The 22,186-nt window shown below is 32.2% G+C and overlaps 1 protein-coding gene across 8 annotated transcripts in view; it reads left to right on the forward strand.

The window, feature by feature from the left end:
- RAPGEF2 (Rap guanine nucleotide exchange factor 2) overlaps positions 1–22,186 on the forward strand; it is a 210,468-nt gene that overhangs the window by 106,242 nt on the left and 82,040 nt on the right. For 6 of the 8 annotated variants that reach the window (XM_033133894.1, XM_033133900.1, XM_033133896.1 and 3 more), the window contains exons 6-7: positions 1,468–1,635; positions 4,411–4,428. In XM_033133894.1, the coding sequence (XP_032989785.1) occupies positions 1,468–1,635; positions 4,411–4,428 (186 nt within the window). The remainder of the gene's footprint in view (positions 1–1,467; positions 1,636–4,410; positions 4,429–22,186) is intronic. The other 2 variants (XM_033133895.1, XM_033133902.1) reach the window with 1 other exon arrangement.

Consider the following 22,186-nt stretch of genomic DNA (forward strand, 5'->3'; position numbering starts at 1 on the left):
GTATTATATAACTTTGGACATATTTATTTTACAACTTTTTATTAGAATTTGAGTTCACAATTGTATTATAATTATTTACAGGATTCAATTAAATGTAAAAGAAAGTTTAAAAGTTATGTGTATTAAGACATACACATAAAGCATAATGTAAAAATAGATAAGAGCACCATTTTTTATGCATTAAAAAAGACCTTCACATTCTTTCTTATTATAAGAAAGTGATTTTAAGATAGAATAATATGTACCCTTTTTTAAAATTCAGCAACAAAAATAAGATAAGATGTAAGGAATTCCCAGTGTAGACATTCAGTTCATATTGATATTCATATTATTCCCCATCCAGCATCCTATCTGGGAAGGAAAACCTTGTAAAATAAATGATGGCTTAATATAGATGATGATGGAAGTTTTTACTACACGTTTAATAGTATTTGGTTGACTACAAGTCTATTTTTAGAGAAGATACAGGTTTTCCCCCTATGATATAGGAAAGAAATTCCATCAGAAAGGAGAACATCCCTGTCAAAACTAGTGAAAACTTTTGGTAAAATTTCATAAAATTTACTCTTAAGTGAGAAAGTGGCATGGCGGTGAGTAAAGATTTAGGACTGGAAAAATGTAGGCAGATACATAAGACTTTGTTGCAATAGGTCTTGAAATGATTTTAGATATTTCCTTGAGATTTTGGCCTCCTTTAGTGCTATTTTTGGGTTTCTTTAGAAGCTTTTTGATCTTCAGCATTCCTTGAGAATGTCATACTTGCCAGTGTCGTACAAACTACCAGGTTTGCCAGTGTGAGAATAGTTGTAATATCTAATACCTCTATTGTGAACAATCTCATTTTTATTATATAAATATGATGAGGATTAACCTAGTGTAACTTTCATTCTCTGTTAGTCCATTCATCAGAGTTTCTAAAATGTTTAAAATGAGGAATTTTTTTTTTTTAATAATGCTATTTATAAAAAAAGAAACAATCCACAGAATGAAAGTAGGAAGAGAAACCCTTAGGGAATCTACCAAAGCCATTCTGCTAGCAGTCTTGTTTAAGTCTTTTGGGGTCTGGGGATTTTCACAGATTTAGTCATATACATTGGAGTTTTTGTGCTTTAGTAACAATAGGACAGTTGCTTTCATAGTGTGTAGTAATGTATCCTGTGAGTTCTTTCACTGTTAAATGAGTACAAAGACTACTGAAAATATCCTTCCCATTGAAACTGCAAGAAATACAAGAGTTACTCATATTGTCCTAAGTGGAACTGAAAATGCTTCTTCATAAAAGAAAAGTTACTCAAAACCAGTTAGTTCCAGAGAATTTCAAAAACAGTTAGAGACTGTTGAGTTTGTCTACAAACGTCTTTGCAAAATGAATGAATATGGACTATCAGTAAGTTTTATTCTGCAGCTAATCTTAATTATGTAATGTTGTGTTTGAAGAAATGAAATTTTGGGGGGTTTTTATTTCAGGTGGACTATATGGATGAAAATGAAGAATATTTTCAGCGTCAAGCCTCTCATCGACAGTCTCGAAGGAGATTTAGAAAAATCAACCAGAAAGGTGAAAGACAAACAATTATTGACACTGTGGATCCTTATCCTGTGGGGAAACCACCTTTGCCTAGAGGCTATCATACGGTGAGTTACAAAAGAATATTTTTATATATCTTCAGCTTTTTGTTGGGAGTTTTGTGAAAAGATTTAAATTTTCTATATTTGATGAATAATTCCTTTCTATGATATACTTACCCGAAGTGCAGATTTTACTGGAAACACAAAATATGGATAGTTTTAAAGAACTGAAATAAAATGTCAAAATACATTGTTTAGCCTGTATAGTTGTAACTGGGATACTTTAAGTTCTTACCTTAATCTAAAATTTTAGCCTACCCCCACCCCAACGATTGGTATCATACCTGTTTTTTAATTCAAAAAGCAGACATATATATATATATATATATATATATATATATATATATATAATTTTTATAGTTTTTTCATACCATTCTGATAATGTAATTTTTTTGTTTTTAATCTGATGAAGTGAGATAAGTATAGTTTGAAATGATGCTTTTTTTTAAAGTTTCAGTGTAAAGATGATCTGAAGTATTTCTAATATGTTCAAAGGTCCTCTTAATGCTATAGACTGCTTAATTGTCATTTGAATTTATAATTTATCATTCATAAATATTTGATAAGTAAACTATTTTTTGTTTGAGGAAACCAAGGCACAGATGAGTAGTGATTTGTACAAGACCCCAATATAAGCAGCTTTAGAGCCTTATTTTTCTTATTTTTTCTTTCTGCTTAGTTGCACTGTGCATATTTCCTGTGATGGCCAATCCCAAATAGTTGCAAAATATACTTGAGGATGTCTATTTTCAAAAAGGAAGTCGCTTGAATTCTTACACATGTCATAAGGCGAAAGATGTTTTATCTATACATATGATACCATTAAATGAGTAGTCATTATATATGAAATTGATTTTAAAACAAAAATAAGAAAAAATAAAAATAGATAATTGACAACTACTTTACATTTCTCATTTGTTTCTCTTACCTGTTTTTCTCTTTCTTCTTACACATAAGTATAAATGCAAAAGGCATGGGAAAATATATATAGACTTAAAATGATGTACTCAAATTTTAGTAACTTTAAGTGATATATTTTATACCCACACTTCATATGTTCTATGTGTGAGAGCTTTTTGTATTTGAATATTTAAGCAGTTTTGACCACCAGCTACCCGCCTACTCCTCTCACTCTACCCATGCACTATTTTAATTTAACATGAATTTCATAGTTGAATCCTTTCATTGAGCTCACTTGGGAAGGATTGCTTTTTGCTCATCATAAAGGCAGCTTTGTTGGTCTGTTGGAGAGGCTCAGTATTTAAAAAAAAAAATCTATGAAAGGTTTTTTGTTACCATTGTCTATAAAAGAAGGTAGTATTTTTAGTGTTGATGTAGCATCATGGAAGAAGGAAATAATAGATTTAAAATAGTTGTACATCTTAACCGTGCAATATATTATAATATTTTAGCTCAATACTAAATTGTTAATATTCTTTCTGCTTTAGAATTATTTTTCCAAATCAGATTCCATACTAAGATCGTTAGCGGGAGTGTCAATTACTTAAAATTTAATGTTAAAGTTGACTGGTTTAATTTTATATAGTCATATTCGTCACACTTAATTTTGGGGGGGAGATCATTTTTAACTGTTTATCTCTCCCATCCCTATGTTTTCCAATCCTTTATGGAATATGTCACTCACCATCCCTGTATCACTCCCTTTTCATCTAATTTTTAAAAAATGTGTATTGTGTTTCTCTGAAAATAAGACCTAGCCAGACCATCAACTCCAATGCACCTTTCGGAGCAAAAATTAATGTAAGACCTGGTCTTATTTTAATATAACATAAGACTGGTTCTTTAATATAATATATATAATGTAATATAATATAGTATAGTATAATATAATACCAGTATAATATAATATAATATAATGTAATATAATGTAATATAATGTAATATAATGTAATATAATGTAATATAACATAATACCAGGTCTTACATAATATAATATAATATAATATAATATAATATAATATAATATAATACAATACAATATAATACCGGGTCTTATGTTAATTTTTGCTCCAAAAGATGCCGTTAGAGCTGATGGGCTGAGTAGGTCTTATTTTGGGGGAAACACGGTAGTTTTTTTGTTGCTTTTTTTAATTACAAGCTTACTGTTTTTAAAAGTTGTTTTAAAAAACTGTCTTACCTGGTCAACAGGTACTTTTGTTAGGGAAAATTCAGTACTAGGATGAAAAATTTAACTTGACTGTTAGTGGATCATGTGCTAGTTTACTAATTTGTGACATGTTGGTATTAATTTTACTAAATGAGTTCAGATTGGCAACAACATGGTTTTAATTGAAAATATTGGATTCTGTTTTTTTGTGCAAATTATGTTTTAATTACATTTACATAATACTGTTTTACTTAAATATATGATTTTAACTTTGGTAAACAATTTTGTATATATGATACCACAGAATAAAACTAATTAAATAAAAATTATTATTTTTCATTAGCTCTAAATCATACTTACTTATTCTTAACAGAAATATTTCACTTTCATTTGAAAGAACCCTACTGGCGTGGGGCTGAGGGTAAAACGTTTATTTAAAAGTTGCATGATCATATTTCACAGGTGATTTTTTAAATGATTGCAAGTGCATGGCTAGAGACATAGAGAACATTATACATATAGCCAATCCTATATGGTCATTCTTAACCTAATTTTAACATTATCTTCATTTTGGCAGATGTACTATAGCATGTCTGATAATGTTCATCTTTTCCTTTCCTCCTTTATGGCACTCATTTCATTTTGGCTCAAAGGAATGCACTAAATCTCAGGTATTGTAATTTGTGTGTGGTCTCCTAATACTAACCTAAGTTTATTTGTGAATTTGCATTGTAACTAATGAGTTTACAACATTGATGTGTTTTGCTTGTTCTTCTTTTGTATTCTCTCAGTGGCTTAGGTGTGGCACAGGTGGCTTTATTTGTGCAGATGTAGAGATGAATTGCCCACCTTTGAAGAAAGAATAAAAGTGCTACCTACTTATTTTTAAGAATGAGTGGAGCACTGTTCTTCACTAATCTATTTTACAGACAGAGAAATGAAGAGAGAAAGACAGACAGATAGACCTAACGGAAGTTTAATTGCTTTTTGTGTGAAAATTTACGGGAAATCCATTAGAAATTTGGATTTTAAATGCTATAGGTTAAAACTTTAAATCCCAATGTGAGAGCATTTTGGGAGACCACTGGTAAAATTACAGTCAGATAAAATAAAGGCTTAGTCAAAAAGGAAACAAGAATTTTAAATTGCCTTTTCTTATTTGCGCTTTATTTTTAACCAGATTTCATACTTTTCATTCTATATTTTAATTGAGACCTATAATAATATCTTTCCTCATTTCTTTCATACCAATATGTGACTAATTTATGATTTTCAGTGATAGTCTTGAAATTGTGGTTCAAATTTTGGGTTATCAGGGAATTTTGAGTCACAATTAAAAATGATTTATCTCTGGAAAGTAATTGGTTAACTGATTAGTAAAATTTTGTGGTTGTGTTTTTTTTTATTGCACATGAATAATTTAATTCACATTAGAAATCTATAATCAATATAATATCTTTGGTTATTATAATAGCCCTTGCCTGAAAGCATGAAATATTTGTATAATTGTTCAAATTAAAATGAGGCAGTTACTTTATCATAAGAGAGAATACATATTAAAATGCCACAGGTAGCATGAAGGCTATATTGTATTTTAGAAGCACTACTAATTTTTAAATGATACTGTAAATCTAAAAATTTTTTATACAATTAAATTTGATAAAATTGTATCAAAACATTTTTATTTGCACCGCCGTTTTGAGTTTTTACCTGCTAAAAATATACTTTAAAAATATGTAACTTAATATTTTAAAAGCTACATCAGTGTGTAATTAATCTTCCTTTTTAATGTGAAAAATTAGCAGTCTATCTAATTACCATTTAGAACTAGGAATTACACTTAAAATGGGCAATGAATTATGATGTATACCTTACGTACGCTTTTAAAAATTAGGTGTGTTATAATAGTTTAAAACAAATTATAGTAACGTTCTTTAGAAGCATGAATACTCATAGTCCATGTAATGTGTTCTTAGAACATTTTTTAAGGCAAGTGTATGAGGCTTGCAGAGAGAATAAGCATTTTAAAATGCTGTGAGAAGGGAAAATTGGAGATGGCTTTCATTAGCATTTTCTTACATTTTGATTACATTCTTAACCTAATTTTGGCAACAACATAGTCATAATTGAAAATATTGGATCCTGTTTTTTTGAAGATGTACTTGAGCCAGAAAATAGGATGTGGCATGAATTTTCAGCCTTGTGGTGGGTAAAGATTATAGCGGCAGGTAGTAGGTAGGTTCCTGGAAGATTGGGAGCCTGGCTTGGACTTTGGACAAGTGTTCTTTTTTCCAGGTTCAGAATAAGGTTGTGGGGTGAGGGGAGTTTGCTTATTTTACCCATAATTACACGTCCTCTCTGCATCCGTGGGTAATGTATTCTAGAAGTTTCTGTGGGTAGGGAAATCTGAATTCCATAATAAAAATGGAGAGGAGAAGTAGTAGGGCTTAAGGAAAGAAAGAAACTTTTTAACTTGTACCTGACTGGATTGATGGGGAAACTGGTACCTAACTGTTCTGTCATCTTTTTAAGTTCTCCTTTAGTTTTAATGAAAAAAAAAACAAAAAAAAAAAACAGCTCTGTCCTCTTCCCACTTTCGGAAGAGCAAAGATTGTACGGAGATATTAGGCTAAAGGCTAAAGAAAACTTGTCCTGGTTATACCATGGAGGTTATGTGTACCAATGGATATTTCAAAAATTTCCAGCCTTTCTAGGCTGGTCACATAATTAAAATGTTCTTTACACTTTGAAAATTCTGATTGTCTTTCCACTACCACTCCTACTTGCTCAAAAATGTATGGCTCTGAATTAAGAGGATTTGAACACAGTATAACATAAAACATGTTCATAAAGTTTCAATCAGTGCAATATTTTTGAAATAATGAGAATCCATTAGTTGGTCATATAAAAAGGTATCTCCCACACATTTCATTAGTAGTCCTTTCCTACAAGTGAGTATATACTTCAGAGCACAGTTTAATAATTATGCATTGCATTTTTCAGTAGATTAGGCTTAGTTTAAAGTTCTTGGTACAGATGTATAAAATAATAAATTATTGCCTAAAATTAAGTTAATATAATGTAAGTCAAATTAACTAATACTACAACATTTTGGGAATGATTTTTTTATTACAGTCAGTGATGATACAATGTCTATAAAATGTGGCACCCATGTAATAAGATTGAGTCATGTTAGGAGGCTTATGAAACTGAGTCCCATTTTTTAATAAGATTATCCTTTATAATAATATAAGACAAGTCCTGTTTCTTATAATGGTTATATAATCATTCCTAGGTTATATCTCTGAAATAGGGTTTTTTTAATTAGAGATAGATTTGATTTAAGTTGGTTTTATCTTTAGTTGAGGACTCCTTGATAGATTTGGTTGTTTCAAAAATTTAGATATTGAAACAAATGAAAAAAATTACAGTGTTTGTGTAATTATACACTTTTATTTGACATTAGACTTTGATTTGAGCCATTCTTAAGTTAGAAATAGGTAATATTTTTATTCATGTCATGGTTTTGCTTTGTCACTTATTATTTATTTCTTTTTCTGAGGTCTTAGTTTAATATTTGCTACTTAACAGAAGGAGAACGTGTTTTGAATAATATATCAATGACTTGTGTATCTACTAAATTTCTTGAATATAAGGTCATAGGATTTTAACTTAAAACAATCCGTTCATATTGTATCCCACCTGATTGTAATTTATTCATGATATTTTAAAATCTGTTTACATGCCTATCCAGAATTATTCAAGTATAGGGAAAAATTTCTTAATTTTAGTATTTTCATTCCTTAATGTAAATTAATCAAGCATTTGTTTGCTTAATTGAACCTAAAGCCTTTGTCTTAAATACTGTCGTTGATACCCATTTGTGAATTATAATAGGATGGAGATAAAGAAAATCTGTATATTGTATTTCTTGTAGCAAGGAAATTTCAATATTTTTATTGATATATTTTTATTCATTTAACAAATATTTATTGAGTACCCATCGTGTTTCAGGTCTGTGCCAGATTCTAGGGCTATAGAGATCTTTGGAACAGACAGAGTCTTACTCTCACTCACCTTAATCTCACAGGGAATACAGATAAATAAATGGGCAACTAAAATAGAGAAAATTCCAGATGCTAGGGAGGCAGAGCACCTTGAGAAATCAGGCATGGATTCTTGAATGGCTTTAATATCTTGGCTCAAAGAAAAATATTCTTAAATCCAGGAAAGCCCAACAGAAATGTGAAAACTGAAGTGGGGAATAAAGACTAGAAAAGGGGGAGTGTGCAGAGAGCCTTGGAGAGGAGTGATATACACCAAAACACCCCACAAATTTTGCTAGGTACTATTTATTGTCTTTATGCCTGGTGTTTTATATTTGCACCAGAGAGTCTTAAAGAGAAGTGTGAAGTATCCTTTGCTTTTTCACACTCATTATCAGCAGGTTTACTGGTTCCTCTTCACCTAGGCTATGTTGCATTTTAAAATCCTGCAGAAAGCTCCCTATGGAAAGGTCTTTGAACAATAGGTGGACATAACAATACTGTGCCACATGTGCTGCATTTTCTGGCAAAATGCAGCATGTTGAAACTGCTGTGGTGGTCTCAATCTCCTTGCTTTGGGGACTGTTTCTCTTTGTTGCAGTTACAACCAGGTATTTATGTTGATTTAATTTATACAGATTGGGAAATTACAATATAGAAGATGTATAGAGATTGAAATTGTACATCAGGAAATAGTTTAAAACATAAAATGATTTCTCTCGTGCTATTAACAGCATGCATTGCAAATTAATGCAAGGCAGTTGAGAATAGTATGCAGTGTGCTGTTTACCCAAGTTTCAGCTTCTGTTAGAGGATGTCTATTTTTATATATTACATCATCTCTGCTGCAGAACTACCGTGTCCACTGGGATTTACTGTTCTTTCATTCCATTTTGAAAGAAAGCTTGTATTGATGTCATAATTGGACCCATCTTTTGGTTGCACTTGGAAATGGAAAGTAATAAGGGTGTTGTGTAGCAAGTCATGCAATATTTCAAGCAATTTATTTGTCAAAAAAGACCACCGCCACTTTGTCCTGCCTTTAATTGTGAACACTGGTGGCTCTCTGTGCCTGTAGATGTTTTAAATATACTTGGCTAAAATTTAGCTTTTAGTCTCAACAGCAAAGATCCTTTTCATCTTCGACTGTTTCATTTCTTATCCTGTGATTTTTTTTTTTTTTTTTTTTTTTTTTTTTGGTCATGAGATTTTGCAGTGCTACATGCTGATTTGAAAAATGTCTCTTTTCTTTGGAAAAATCTTTTGATATTTAGACCTACTTTCTACCAGTGCTGAATTAATCTTTTTACAATTATCAGTCGTAAGTTGTTTATTGTCACTATTTGAAATATTGGGTGACTAGAAATGTTCTTTGATTTTGAATCCAGTGTTAAAACATTAACTCGCAATGCCTTTCTGTTAGCTAGAAGATATTGTTGACCTCTGGAAGAAACTCTTAGCAATTTATTCTGTGCATAGGTGTTACGTTTAAATCACTTGTGAAAAGAAATATTTTAATTATTTCTATTAAAATAATTTCAAAATGTCTACTGCATGTTATACATATTTATGTATATAAATTTCCCCTTATTCTCTCAAAAAACTAGTCATTATCCATATCTCAGTAGTAAACCTTTTCCTTTTTTTTAAAAAAAATTGATTAGTAGAAAACTTACACTTCAAAAAAACAACAGCTTTGTTGAGTTCTAATTCACATACCATGTAATTCAGCTATTTAAAGTGCATAACTCAATTATTTTTCATTTTTCTGAAAAAACATATAACATTAAATTTACCATCTTAACCATTTTTAAGTGTACAGTTCAGTGTTGTTAAAAATATCAGTAGGAATCCTTTGACTGACTTGAATACAACCAATTCACAGACGTACCTAGCATATTTTGTGATTGTTTTAAGTTACACATAGGCTGAAAAATAACTGTAAGGTATTTTGGAAAAAAAATTGTAGAATATATTGGAAAAAAGAAGGCTTACTGCATAATTGTTTGTATTAGAGGAATTTCTTATGGACTTAGTTTGGGATCAGGGAACTTTTTTTTTTTTTTTGAAGTATTCCTTTTTTCTCTTTCTAGTGGACCATAGGACTAGGTGGATATAATATGGAATTTGGAATTGCTAGCCTAGAGGAGAAATGATGTGACAGCAGAGTAGGCCAAATATGAAATATGAATTACTGATTGGGATAAATAGTGGAGTAAGTCAAAAGGGGAAAATTTGAGGATGAAAAAGAAAATATTTAGGTTGTCTTAATTTTTACTCAGATGTCTATGAGGATAGCAACGCTATTTGGTCACCTGTCGTTTTGGTACTTTCTGGAAGGCATTTGCGAGTGTTAATTAGCAAATAAAGTTTAAAATCTCAAAATAAGTTGTAACATTTTCCTTTCACTAACTAGTAGCATACTTTTACTTCAGATCTGTTTCTTTATACCTACTTTTAAACGGAGCTGTAACAATGCTGTTTGAATCATCAGGAATTTTGGAATACTCAGGAAAGATTTTAGGACAAAGATCATTTTGCCATTTGTTAATTTGTGAAATAAGTATATCCTCAGCCAACTGGAATGTAGAGACTTCCTGGGCATCGTTGATATTCTTAATGATATTAATGTCTTGACAATGGGCATTGTTGATGAGTTCTTGATAGCTTCAGTTTTATTCTCCTCAGTACAAACATTCTCCTAACTTTTTAGTTAGACTGGAAGAGTATAAACAGCTAACCGCTCTGCAAGTGGATTAAGTTGTTAGACACTTCAGCTGAAGCAGTATTTTACGTACACACAGGGTTTTGTTTTAATGGACTCTAAAGACAGTTGATAACTATGGATTCTTTAAAAGAGCTAAGAGGCTGATTATTTTCTAGTTCATCTCAGAGCAGCTGTTGTCAAACTTTTTCATTTCAGAACTCCTTAAAACTTTTTGAGAAACTCCAACAACCTTCTGTTTATGTGAATTATCTATAGCACTATTTGCCATATTAGAAATCGGACCGTGAGAAGCTTAAAAAAATTATTCATTAACAACTTGAAAAATCATAAACCCATTACACATTAATATAAGGATTTTTGAGTGAAAAATTACTGTTTTACAAAACAAAACATTTATAAGAAGAGTGGTGTTATATGTTTTATACTTTTGCAAATATTTTTGTTTTATACTTTTGTAAATATTTTTAATATTTGGCTTAATAGAGGACAGCTGGAGTCTCATATCTACTACTGTATTCAGTCTGTCGCGATATGTTCTTCCAGTTGAAGTATATAAAGTATATGAAGAGAATCTGGCCTCACACAGATAGGTAGTTAGAAATGGGAGGGGTATTTTGACAGCTTTTTCAAATAATTTTATTGATATACTACTGCAGAACTTGAAAAGTGGTATTTTCTTAAAAGTCTCCTTGCAATGAAGAATATAAAACTATGTCAATGAACTTTTCTTATTCTCTTTTATTAAAACCCATTGGTCTTACTTATGCATTGAATGAATGGATCTTTTTACTCATGCATGATTTAGAAAGATCATGCATTGGTCACGAGTAAAGCAGTCTTCCAAATTTTGGCACATTATACTATATTAAAAAAATGACATTTGTTAAATCGCTACCAGTCTCATTTAAAAAGGCCTCAATTATTGGGAAGCTGTCAAGCTTATGATGCTGGATATAGATTTTCCAGAAGTCTGATTTTTACTTGAAAGCTGAAATTGTATCACGGACAGAGTACTATCAGCTGTTTATCTTGAAGTGACAAGCTTAGTTTGTTCATTTGCAAGAAAATGTCTGCCAAATACCCAAGACTGAATGACCATAGTTTGTCCATTATTTGTTTTGTTTCAAATAAAAGTATTCCATGAAAATACCAAGTGCAGGGGCCCTGAGCGCCAGCCCTGCGTGCTGCATATGAGGAGATCTCAGGCTATGAAGCTGACTCTGACCTTGTTTCCTGTATGGCATTTCTCCTTACTCCCTTTTCCTTCTTGCTGCTTAATTCCTTTGTGGATAACTAGAAGGAAGTGGAAAGATCCCACGCTAACTTTGGATGGAATGGAAAGAATTTTTAAATGCTTTCCATTAAATAACTGTGTTTTACATGTATGAGTTGCATTGGGTGGTTACATCAATACTTTTTTGTAGTAGTCACTGTAGTGATCTTTAAAGATTAGGTATTTTTACTTAATTTATTTAGCATTTGTCATTGAGAGCATTTTTCTCTTCAGGAATTTTATTTTTGAAGTCCCTTCCCCCAGCAAAGTTCTCTGACTCCCCTTCCCTGTTAAGATAATGATGAGCTATTATATGTAATTATAAAATATTTAAACATTTTAATGCAAAAGTTCGTGTGGTATGAAAGTGTGATGTAAAGTATCTTTAAAACTTGGTTTTGGTCTTATGCCAATACAAGTAAGACTAGTTTTAGGTCCCTTCCCATTATACCCTCTAAAAAGATTATCACCGTGGGTAGATTTAACAATATCCTGTGGGTGGTTAATAGTTAATGTTCACGGTAATCTAATCTATTATAGATTGTTTCAGTTTGCTAGTGTATAAACAAGCAACCTAGCAATGTGTTTACAACTTCTTTATTCTCAAAACTCCTTACTGTTTTCCTAGAATTCTTTTCTATGTTTATGCTCCTCAAGTTTGAGTATGTATTTTCACTTTTACTGGCTCCTCTGTTTTGTGTCTAAAAAAAAAGATACTGCCTTCAATCTTTTCCATCCACTTCTACTGAATTTTAAGACATTAGTGGCTAGTTTCCTTTGCCATAACAAAGTGGATTTACTGCTCATGTCGTGCTCTGAGGAGTTCACTGTGATTCAACCATCAACTACTAAAGCAAAATAATCTGAAAAGATAAAGTGCCCTTTGGAAAGGGACTGGAAATATTGTCCCCACTCCTCAAATTTGAAATGGTGGGTTTCTCTTGGTGAAAGCTGGAATGTCCACACGAATAATCTGCGGGGTTAGCGATCTTTATAGCTTCATGTATTATTTCTCACTGAGAGAAATTTCTCCTTTAAATCATTGTCTCATTTTCTTCCCTACTATATTTTACCTTTGTTATAAACACCATGCTTTGTAGTAGTTTGAGTATAATATTAATATCTTATTAATTTTGGTTTTGGTTTTAAATCTTGAAATCCGTTGGATTGAGTACCATGTTTTTAAATTTTGGTCCCTCAGATTTGTATTTTGCTTTATGCCCCTCAAAAAAAAATTATTTCTTATAAAATGCAAGGCTTCAAGCAAAATAAGTTTTGATGCAGATTTGCACTAAGGCAATCTTTTAGTAATGATTTTATAATGAACAGTACATTTTGCTTAATGTCTATCACATTGTGGAACTCCCCAGGATGATTTCTGAAGTTCATTCCTGCTTTCCTGTTTCCTGTCCTATTCCACTTAGTCTTGGGGGTCAAGTGTGGAATGAATGAGTGAAGGTCTTATTCTGTTTAGTGTTTCATTATAGATTTATGGTTGTGTGTTAATACTGTGAATGACTACTTTATGGCACAACCAGGAGATATAATCTTCTATAATCTGACCCATCTGGCCGATTGTGAGCAATTGTAACAACTGTAATTGTCTGGTATATAAAATTAATATTCTAGTATTATACTCTGAAAATAGCATGTAGTAATTAAAAATTTCAAATTGCATCTAAAATATGAATAGGTAAAATATTCTGCCTTTTAGAGCTTTTACAGAGAGGGAGAGATTATATGTGTGGTTTGGGCTTTGTTTACTCATTTATTTATGAGAAAAAAAATTGGATGTTGTCATTGTAAGCTCATGGTCGTACCAGTAGGCTGACTTCTTTTTCAAGAGAACATTTAAAGAATTTCTGTGGCATCTGAAATATTTTCTATATTGAGACAATCTTCTATTTCCAGGCAAATTTACTTGGAAGCATTTCCTGTCTGGAAAATATTTAATTACACCAGAGGGGCAGTCACAATTCTATTTCTGGTAGCGAAGTCCATCGATTAATGCTTCCATTTATAAATACTGTCACCTTGTTTAAGAATGAGCATTATCAAACCATTATGAAAACTTATATGTTTTGATATTTATTTGAAGACATTAGGTTTAAAAATGAAAATATGTTTGTTAAAAATTAAATTCCTAGCGTCAGTAGAGTCTTTGAAAGCAGGTAGTATCTTGCGTGCGAATGTATACCTTTTGCACAGCATATAATAGGTGCTCAGAAGTATCTTGGTTATTTGTTGATATCTTTGGATCAAACTCCCAGAATTAGCATTAGTTAATATTTCTGGGAGTAACATTACAGATCCACCTGCGTTAGCAATTCTAGACAAGAATATTTACCCAATCCGAGCCACCTATCCAACATTAATGGGTTGCCGAAATCTTGAGTGCAACTGACTTTTTTGAATATCTTGGAGGAATATTGAATGCTTCTAATGTATTCCAGTCAGTTGGGTGTTTTTTCATACGTTTTGCCTATTAAACCTCCCTGCAGTTCTCAATTTTAGGTATTGGTGTCTCTACTGTTAGGAGATAAGCATGTTAAGGTCAAAGAGGTTAACTAACATGTTCAGTGATCATGGATCACTCAGATGAGTCAAACATAGACATAGGTCTTTCCCATTCTCAATACATAAAATTATTTATTTTTAAAAGGGAATTTAACATATATGACTTTTGTGCCGCTTAAACTTTTAATTTGATCTAAATATATGCATATATATTTCAAATAATTCAACTACTGTAGGTGCTTATCCTTTAAGAACCTTTAAAAGAAATGGGCTACTAGATACAGTGTCCCATGTGAAGAATAATTGCTGAGTTATACTTGAAATGCTGATAGGCTTTGTTTGATTCATTAGTCTTTTTTGTTGCAATTAAGTGTTTTCTCTTTTCAAACCACATTTCTCTCATCAACAAAATACAGCCTTTTTTTTTTTCTCTTTAACCTTTCTAGTTTTAGTCCAATACAGAAATGGGTTTTCACTGGTACGTAGTACCATTTCATAACAAAGGATGACTATGTAATTAATAAGTGTATTTTAAAAGTTAGATCTACTAATATTGTAAATAACAAAAGCCAAATCTTGCTGAAAGATCTTTTGTAAGTATGACTTCTTAATGAACCCGAGCAACTTGCTGTTATCGAAAAGTAGTCATAGTTTTTAGAGGCGAGAAACCACCGTCATAAGATTGCTTGCTTCTGCATCAGAAAATATTGGAAGTGTTTTTGGTAATATTTAAGAATATTAAAAACATATATTAAGTAATTTCAAGGGATTTTTAAAAACCCTTCTATAAAACTGAGTATCTAATTGTGTATAATTTTTAATTCAAATTATTGCTAACATTAAGAAAATTACTTTTTACTTACCTTAAGTTTGGCAATTTTTAATTTAGAAAGTAAGGATGTTAAAAGAAAACCTCTAAACTATTGTCTAATTATCACTGTAATTTTTAAAAAGCAAGAACATTTTAATATTCCCTCTCCTACGTAGGGAGATAGAAATCTCAAAATAAAGTCTAGTTATCACCGGGAAATCTTATCCCAAGATAGATTAATTTCCGTTCATGTGGTCTGCCTTTTTCTATCATTCTGTATCATGTTACCCCATCTACCCCTATTTTGCTACCCACTAATGTTTGGTAACAGCCATGTTCGATAATATAACCTTAGGAACATGAAAGTACTTTCTTTAGGACTTTAGGAATCTCCCAGCCAAGCTGTTTAATACAATTTATTTTTTCCTATATAATCACTGACTTTAGCTTCTCCTTTAAGATTTTAAATTACACTTGGCACTGATATTTGTGAGACAGTCCTTACATAATGTGTGTCAAAATTGTATCCTACTGCCTGGTAGAAAGTAAGGATTTAGTAAATCTCAGTTATTATTTTTTTGTAGAAAAGGGCTAATTATTAAGAAACTTTTCCTTATGGTTAGCTGAAATCTGCCTCCCTGTAATTTTAGTTCATGGTTCTCGTATCTTCCAAAGCAACGCAAATGAAGATTCATATTCCATTTCATATAACTGTGTTTCAGATATTTAAAGAGAATCCTACTCCATTAAGCCTTTTCTCTGTGTTAAACATTCCTAACTTCTTGTAGCTTTCCTAACTAACTACCTTATCATTTTCTGCTGTTAGAACACTACAGTTACCTTCTCTCCCCTAAGTCTTGATGTCTAGAACTGGCTGCTACAACTTCTGTAAGGCCTTGTAATACCCGACAGTGCAGATTATCGCAGGACTTCCTATCTTCCTTGCTCTGAATAGTATATGTCTGATAATGTGACCTGAGATGATATTAGACTTTTAAAGCACTGTACATTGGCTCATATGAAACTTTTGACCGCTCAAATTTACAGATAACCCTTCCCACACCCCCTCCCCCCATGAGTGTCCCTCTAGCCTGAGCTCCCGTATCCTGTGCTCGTACAAGTGACATTTTGATGGTACTCATATAGGTCTTTATATTTATCCCTCTTCAGTTTAAATATGCTGGTTTTAGTCTACTTTTTTCACCTGTCAAGTTATTTAAAATACCTAATTTTGTCAATAGACACATTGGACATCTTTTATGGTTGCACAATTGTCCTGTCTGTTTTCTCATCTTAAAGCTGGTATAATAATACTTCACAGGTTGGTTTTGAAAACGTTTAAGGGGAATGAATCACTTACGCATTCATTCTTTGACCAATTACTGTGTTTTAAGTACCAGAGATACATCATAATTTATCATTGATAGTTTCAGCTTAATAAAATGTTGAATAGTCCCTGCCTTTACCTAACTTACATTCCACTTTATGATCAATATTCCTCTTTTTGTTAAATAAAAAGAGAGGGATAATTAACAATTCATTGTATTTGTGCAAACATATTAATCATAAGGGAATATGTTACATGCCAAATTAGTAATAAAGATAATAATTGCTGTTTGCATTTGGAGTGTTGCTTTGTGAAATACTATAGTTGCAAGCTCACTTTGAGGCCTTCACCCCCAGAAAAATCAGTAAAATGATTTGCAACCAGTGTACAAGGACTATTCACCCCTGTAACCTTGAGCATTTCAAGATGAAGTCTGATCTTTTCTTAAAATAGGTTCTAGGAAATGAAGTAAGCTTTGTTAAATCAGCTTTTAAAGTTTGTTCATTTTTCAAATAAGTGTATTTTTAAAAGCCCCATTTGTTATGTTGGAATTTCTCACCGACTTACAGCCTTTTTTATTTTGTTTGTTTTTCTGCATTTCTCTGTCACATACCTTTTTAAAATTTTCCTCTATGTTTAATATGTTATATGTAAATATTAGTATATTTATCATGGATAGGTTACTACCTTATTTTTTCTATTATGAATCAGATGCAATATAAACAGTTTGTTAGAAACTTTTTTATTAAAGAAAGAAATAGCTTAAAGAATACTTTGGAGCATATCTTTGGAGTATATCTGGGTGATCTTTTTTGGACTCTCAATTAGATTTTTCTGTTACTAAGTACTGATTCAAGTAACAGGTTCTCTGTATTTCTAAAGTCTGTATTTAAATTCAGCTCAGGTATTTATTCAACAATTATTATGGATCAGGCATTGTGTTGGTATCTCTCATTTTATTTCATAATTAAATTATTTTTAATAATGAACCTGAAGTGTCATTTTATTTGGTCAAAGTAGAAAAAAAATAAAATTTTAGCACAGATTTCCTCTATAATTGCTTCAAGAGGGTCTGTGTGGAAGACCTATCTGAGGTATACCCAAGGATGGAATAGATTATGTGAAATATAGGATTGAATTACAGTTATAAAGAATTTTTCAGATAATCAGCTTTTCTTTTGGAAACAAAAAATATAGTACTAATGTTGGGGAATGTCCTGGGAAAAGAAAAATAAGCCTTCTGACCATACCTACTGCAATAACTGTATTTTGTATTTGCTTAGGACCTAATTGGTTTGGTGTATTCATACAGAAAAGAGCATTTCTAAGTGTCATTTCTTTGGAGAACAATAAAACATTAGGAATCAAGTTTGTAAAATTTCTTGTTTCTAGATCAAAGAATAAATTTTTCTGGCCTCTCCCACAGATTTTCTCCAACCTCTGTAGTTTTTTCTCTGGGGTATGGGGAAGAGGGAAGAAATCAATATATAGTGGATAAGTGAAGTAAATTATATTAGCAACCTGGAGCTCTATTTTGTATTCTTCCAAACTGCTAACTCTATAATTTTACACACTTGATTTCTCTAAGAAAGAACTATTAGGCTGGTGCAAAAGTAATTGCGGTTTAAATGGTTAAAAATAAACGCAAAAACCGCAATTACTTTTGCACCAACCTAATACATTATTTTATTGCTTCCCTTGGGTTTTGACCAAGTTTAATTAAATGTTTGTAAAGCACATTGATATCTATGGATGAACACGACAGGTATTATAAATGAATGAACACATTAATCCTAAATGTGATTAATAATTACTGAGAACAGACCATTTGTCTCAACTTCACAGTAACTAAAAAGCATATATTTTAGGTGTGAAAATATGAGTGAATATAATGCTTATCGAATTTAGCATGGAAAGGCTTTACAAGTAGTTTCCCAAACTATGTATGTAACCTCTATCTTTTGAATCATTGTGGCTGATAATTAGAAGTCATTAGATGTTTTTGACACAGGGCAGAAAGTAGTTACAATGTCCTGTTTCTGGCCGGATATATTTAAGGCTACTTGTTAAATCTAGATTAAGGAATGGGGTAAATATAACCCAGATTAAAGTTACTTTAAGGTAAGTGTGATTTACTATTTTTTTGTGTGTAAAATCTATAATGAGGGCTTCTTTTCCATCTTCAGTTTACATTTTTTTCTTAAGCAGTGTTTAGCATATTTTAACCTAGCATAATTGTGTTTCAATGTACAAGGTAATATGGATAGTAAAACTTCTGTATTATATTACAATCATGAGTTTTAAGATACGTAGGTTGTAGGCATGGTGCCAGGTTGTAAGAGAAATCACACCTAGTATCTGCAAAAAAGCATCAGTGCCTGAGGATGTGTGATTTTCTGACTTCATTGGGTTCTTGGATTGGATTAGTTTCCTTCTTGAGGAAGTGATACATTTTTCCAGAGAAAGGGAAACAATGAGAAACCTTCACATGCAAGGTCAGGCACCATCAGCATGGGGCTAATTTGACTAAAACTTGGAAAAGAGTTTTTGTCACATGGATGTGTGGGACATGGGCTAGATGGATGAAAATTATAGAACTTGATTATTCTTGAGTTGCCATTTACTACATATATACGTATATATGTATGTAACATTTAGATTTATCATTTTAACCATTTTTAAGTGTACAGTTCAGTGGCATTAAGTATATTCACATTGTTATGCAACTGTTACCATCCATCTTCAGAAATGTTTTCATCCTCCCAAACTGAAACCGCATACCTTAAATAATAACTCCTCATTACTCTCTGCCCCCAGCCCCTGGCAACCGCCATTCTACTTTCTGTGTATGAATCTGACGACACTAGGTACTTTGTTTAAGTGGAATCATACAATATTTGACTTGATTGTTTCCCTTAGCATAGTGTCTTCAAGGTTGATCCTTGTAGCTTGTAACAGAACTTGATACTTTTTAAGACTGAGTAATATCCCATTGTATGTCTACACCACATTTTGTTTGTACACTCATCCACAGATGGACATGTGGGTGGCTTCTACTTTTTGACACCATTTACTTTATTTTTAAAAGACATTATTTTTTAGAACAGCTTTATGTTTACAACAAAATTGAGAGAAAGATACCGAGATTCCCCATACCTCTTTCCCCCTACACGTGCATTGCCTCCTCTATTACCAACATCATTCACCAGAATGGTACTTTTTTTTTTTTTTAAACCAAGGATGCACTTACATGGACACATCATAATCACCCAAAGTCCCTAGTTTACTTTAGAGTTCCTCTTGGTGGTGTACATTCTATGGGTTTGGACAAATGTTTAATGGCCCATATCGATCATTATAATATCATATAGAGTATTTTCTCTTCCCTAAAAGTCTTTTGTGTTCCACCTATATTTCTCCCTTTACCTCTAGCAACTACTGATCTTTTTATTGTCTCCATAATATTGCCTCTTCCAAAATGTCATATAGTTGGAATCATACAGTATGTAGCCTTTTAATGGTTAAAAATGGTTAAAATGTCATATAGTTGGACTCATACAGTATGTAGCCTTTTCAGATTGGCTTCTTTCCCTTAGAATTATGAATTTAAGTTTCCTCCATGTCTTTTCATGGCTTGATAGTTTATTATTTTTAGCATTGAATAATATTCCATTGTCATGGTGTACCATAATTTATCCATTTACCTACTGAAAGACGTCTTGGTAGCCTCCAAGTTTTGGCAGTTATGAATAAAGTTTATGAAATTATGAATGTAAAATGAATTATGAATATAAATCACAGATATAAAATTATAAATATAAATATCCACGTGCAGGTTTTGTGTGGATGTAAGTTTTTAACTTCTTTGACCAAATACCAAGGAGTGTAATTGCTGGATTGTATGATGAGTATGTTTAGTTTTGTGAGAAACCATCACACTGTCTTCCAAAGTGGCTGTGCCATTTTCGTTCCCACCAATAATGAATGAGAGTTCTTGTTGTTCCACATCCTCACCAGCATTTGGTGTTGCCAGTGTTTTGGATTTGGACTATTCTGATGGGCATGTGGTGGTATCTCGTTGTTTCAATTTGCATTTCCATGATGACGTATGATGTGGAGCATCTTTTCATATGCTCATTTGCCATCTGTATATCTTCTTTGGTGATGTGTTTATTAAGGTCTTTGGACCATTTTTTTAAATGAAGTTTTATCTTATTGTTGAGTTTTAAGCATTCTTTGTATATTTTGGGTGAGTCCTTTATCAGATGTGTCATTTACAAATCTTTTCTCTCAGTCTGTGGCTTGTCTTCTAATTCTCTTCATACTTTCTTTCACAGAGCAGAATTCTTTAATTTTAATGAGATCCAACTTATCAGTTATTTTTTTTTTTTTTGATGGATTGTGTCTTTGGTGTTGTATTTAGAAGTGTATCACCTTACTCAAGTTCATCTAGGTTTTCTGTGTTATCCTGTTATTTGTAGGAGTTTTATAGCTTTGCATTTTACATTTAGATCTGTAATCCATTTTGAGTTAATTTTTTTGAAGGGGATAAGGTCTGTGTCTAGATTCTTTTGTTTTGTTTTGTCTTGTCTTGTTTTGTGTACCATTTGTTGAAGAGACTGTCTTTGCTCTGTCTTATTGCCTTTATTCCTTTGTCAAAGATCGGTGCTATTTACTTTTAAATCACTCACTTGTCTATTAAAGAAAAGTGTTTGGAATTTTGATAGGATACAAGATCAGATATGGTCATGCTAGTGTCCATTTCCAGTCAGTGGAGATTTCATTCATTCAAAAAAATGTGAGTGCCTACGATATATACCATGCTAGGGGCTGCAAGTACTGTGGCTTATAAACACGGTGCCACCCATCATAGTGATTAGAGTGTAGCGGGAGAAGCAAATACTAGCCGCTTACATGATTTCACGATTAAATGTAAAATCACAACTGTAATAAGTGCTGCAGGGAAGTGATACACGGTATCATGGTAATTTTGAGGCCATTTCACCAATATGTTTTTGAGGCTGGAGTGGTAGTCATTCAGGAAATGGGAGGGTGAAGGAGAGTTCCAGGCAGATGATATAACAGGTGAAAAGGCCCTCTTGCTCATTCAAGGAAGCAAGAACAGCCCAGGTGACCTGGAGGGCATGAGTGTGACGTAAGTCTTGAAAACATGCAGATCTTGCAGACTTATTATAATAAGTGTTTTAGTCTATATTTTCTGAGCAATGGGAAGCCATTGTAATGTTTTAATTTGAAAAATGGGGCTCAATGGATTAAGTTGAAATTACCAGATTTGGGCTTTTAAAAGATCCCAGGAGGTAGTATATTAAATGGGTTAGGTGGATGGGGTTATAATTGAATCCACACAGTTCAATAAGGAGACTTTTGCAATTTTCAAGGCAAAAAATAATGATTGGAGTGGGAAGATAGCAAAGATGAAGAGAAATCTGAATTTAAGAAAAGGTCAGAAAATGTAATTAATCGATGTTGTGATGGATTGTTCATGGAGAAAGGTGGTAAGGATAATTTATGGGCGTATAAATGGTATAACAGGACCATGATGCGGAGTGCATGGGGTGAAGGAGTGGTAGAAGTCAAAGTAGGTAATTCTTGAGAGGTTTGGTTGTGAAATGGGGAGGAAGTTAGGCTGTAGCCATATAAGAATGGGAAGGTTTCCTGGATTTTGTTTCATTTTGAGTTGAGAGAGACCCGAACGTATTTAAAAGC

This window comes from Rhinolophus ferrumequinum, chromosome 18 (assembly GCF_004115265.2).
Source record: "Rhinolophus ferrumequinum isolate MPI-CBG mRhiFer1 chromosome 18, mRhiFer1_v1.p, whole genome shotgun sequence".
In the NCBI taxonomy this organism is placed as follows: Eukaryota; Metazoa; Chordata; class Mammalia; order Chiroptera; family Rhinolophidae; genus Rhinolophus; species Rhinolophus ferrumequinum.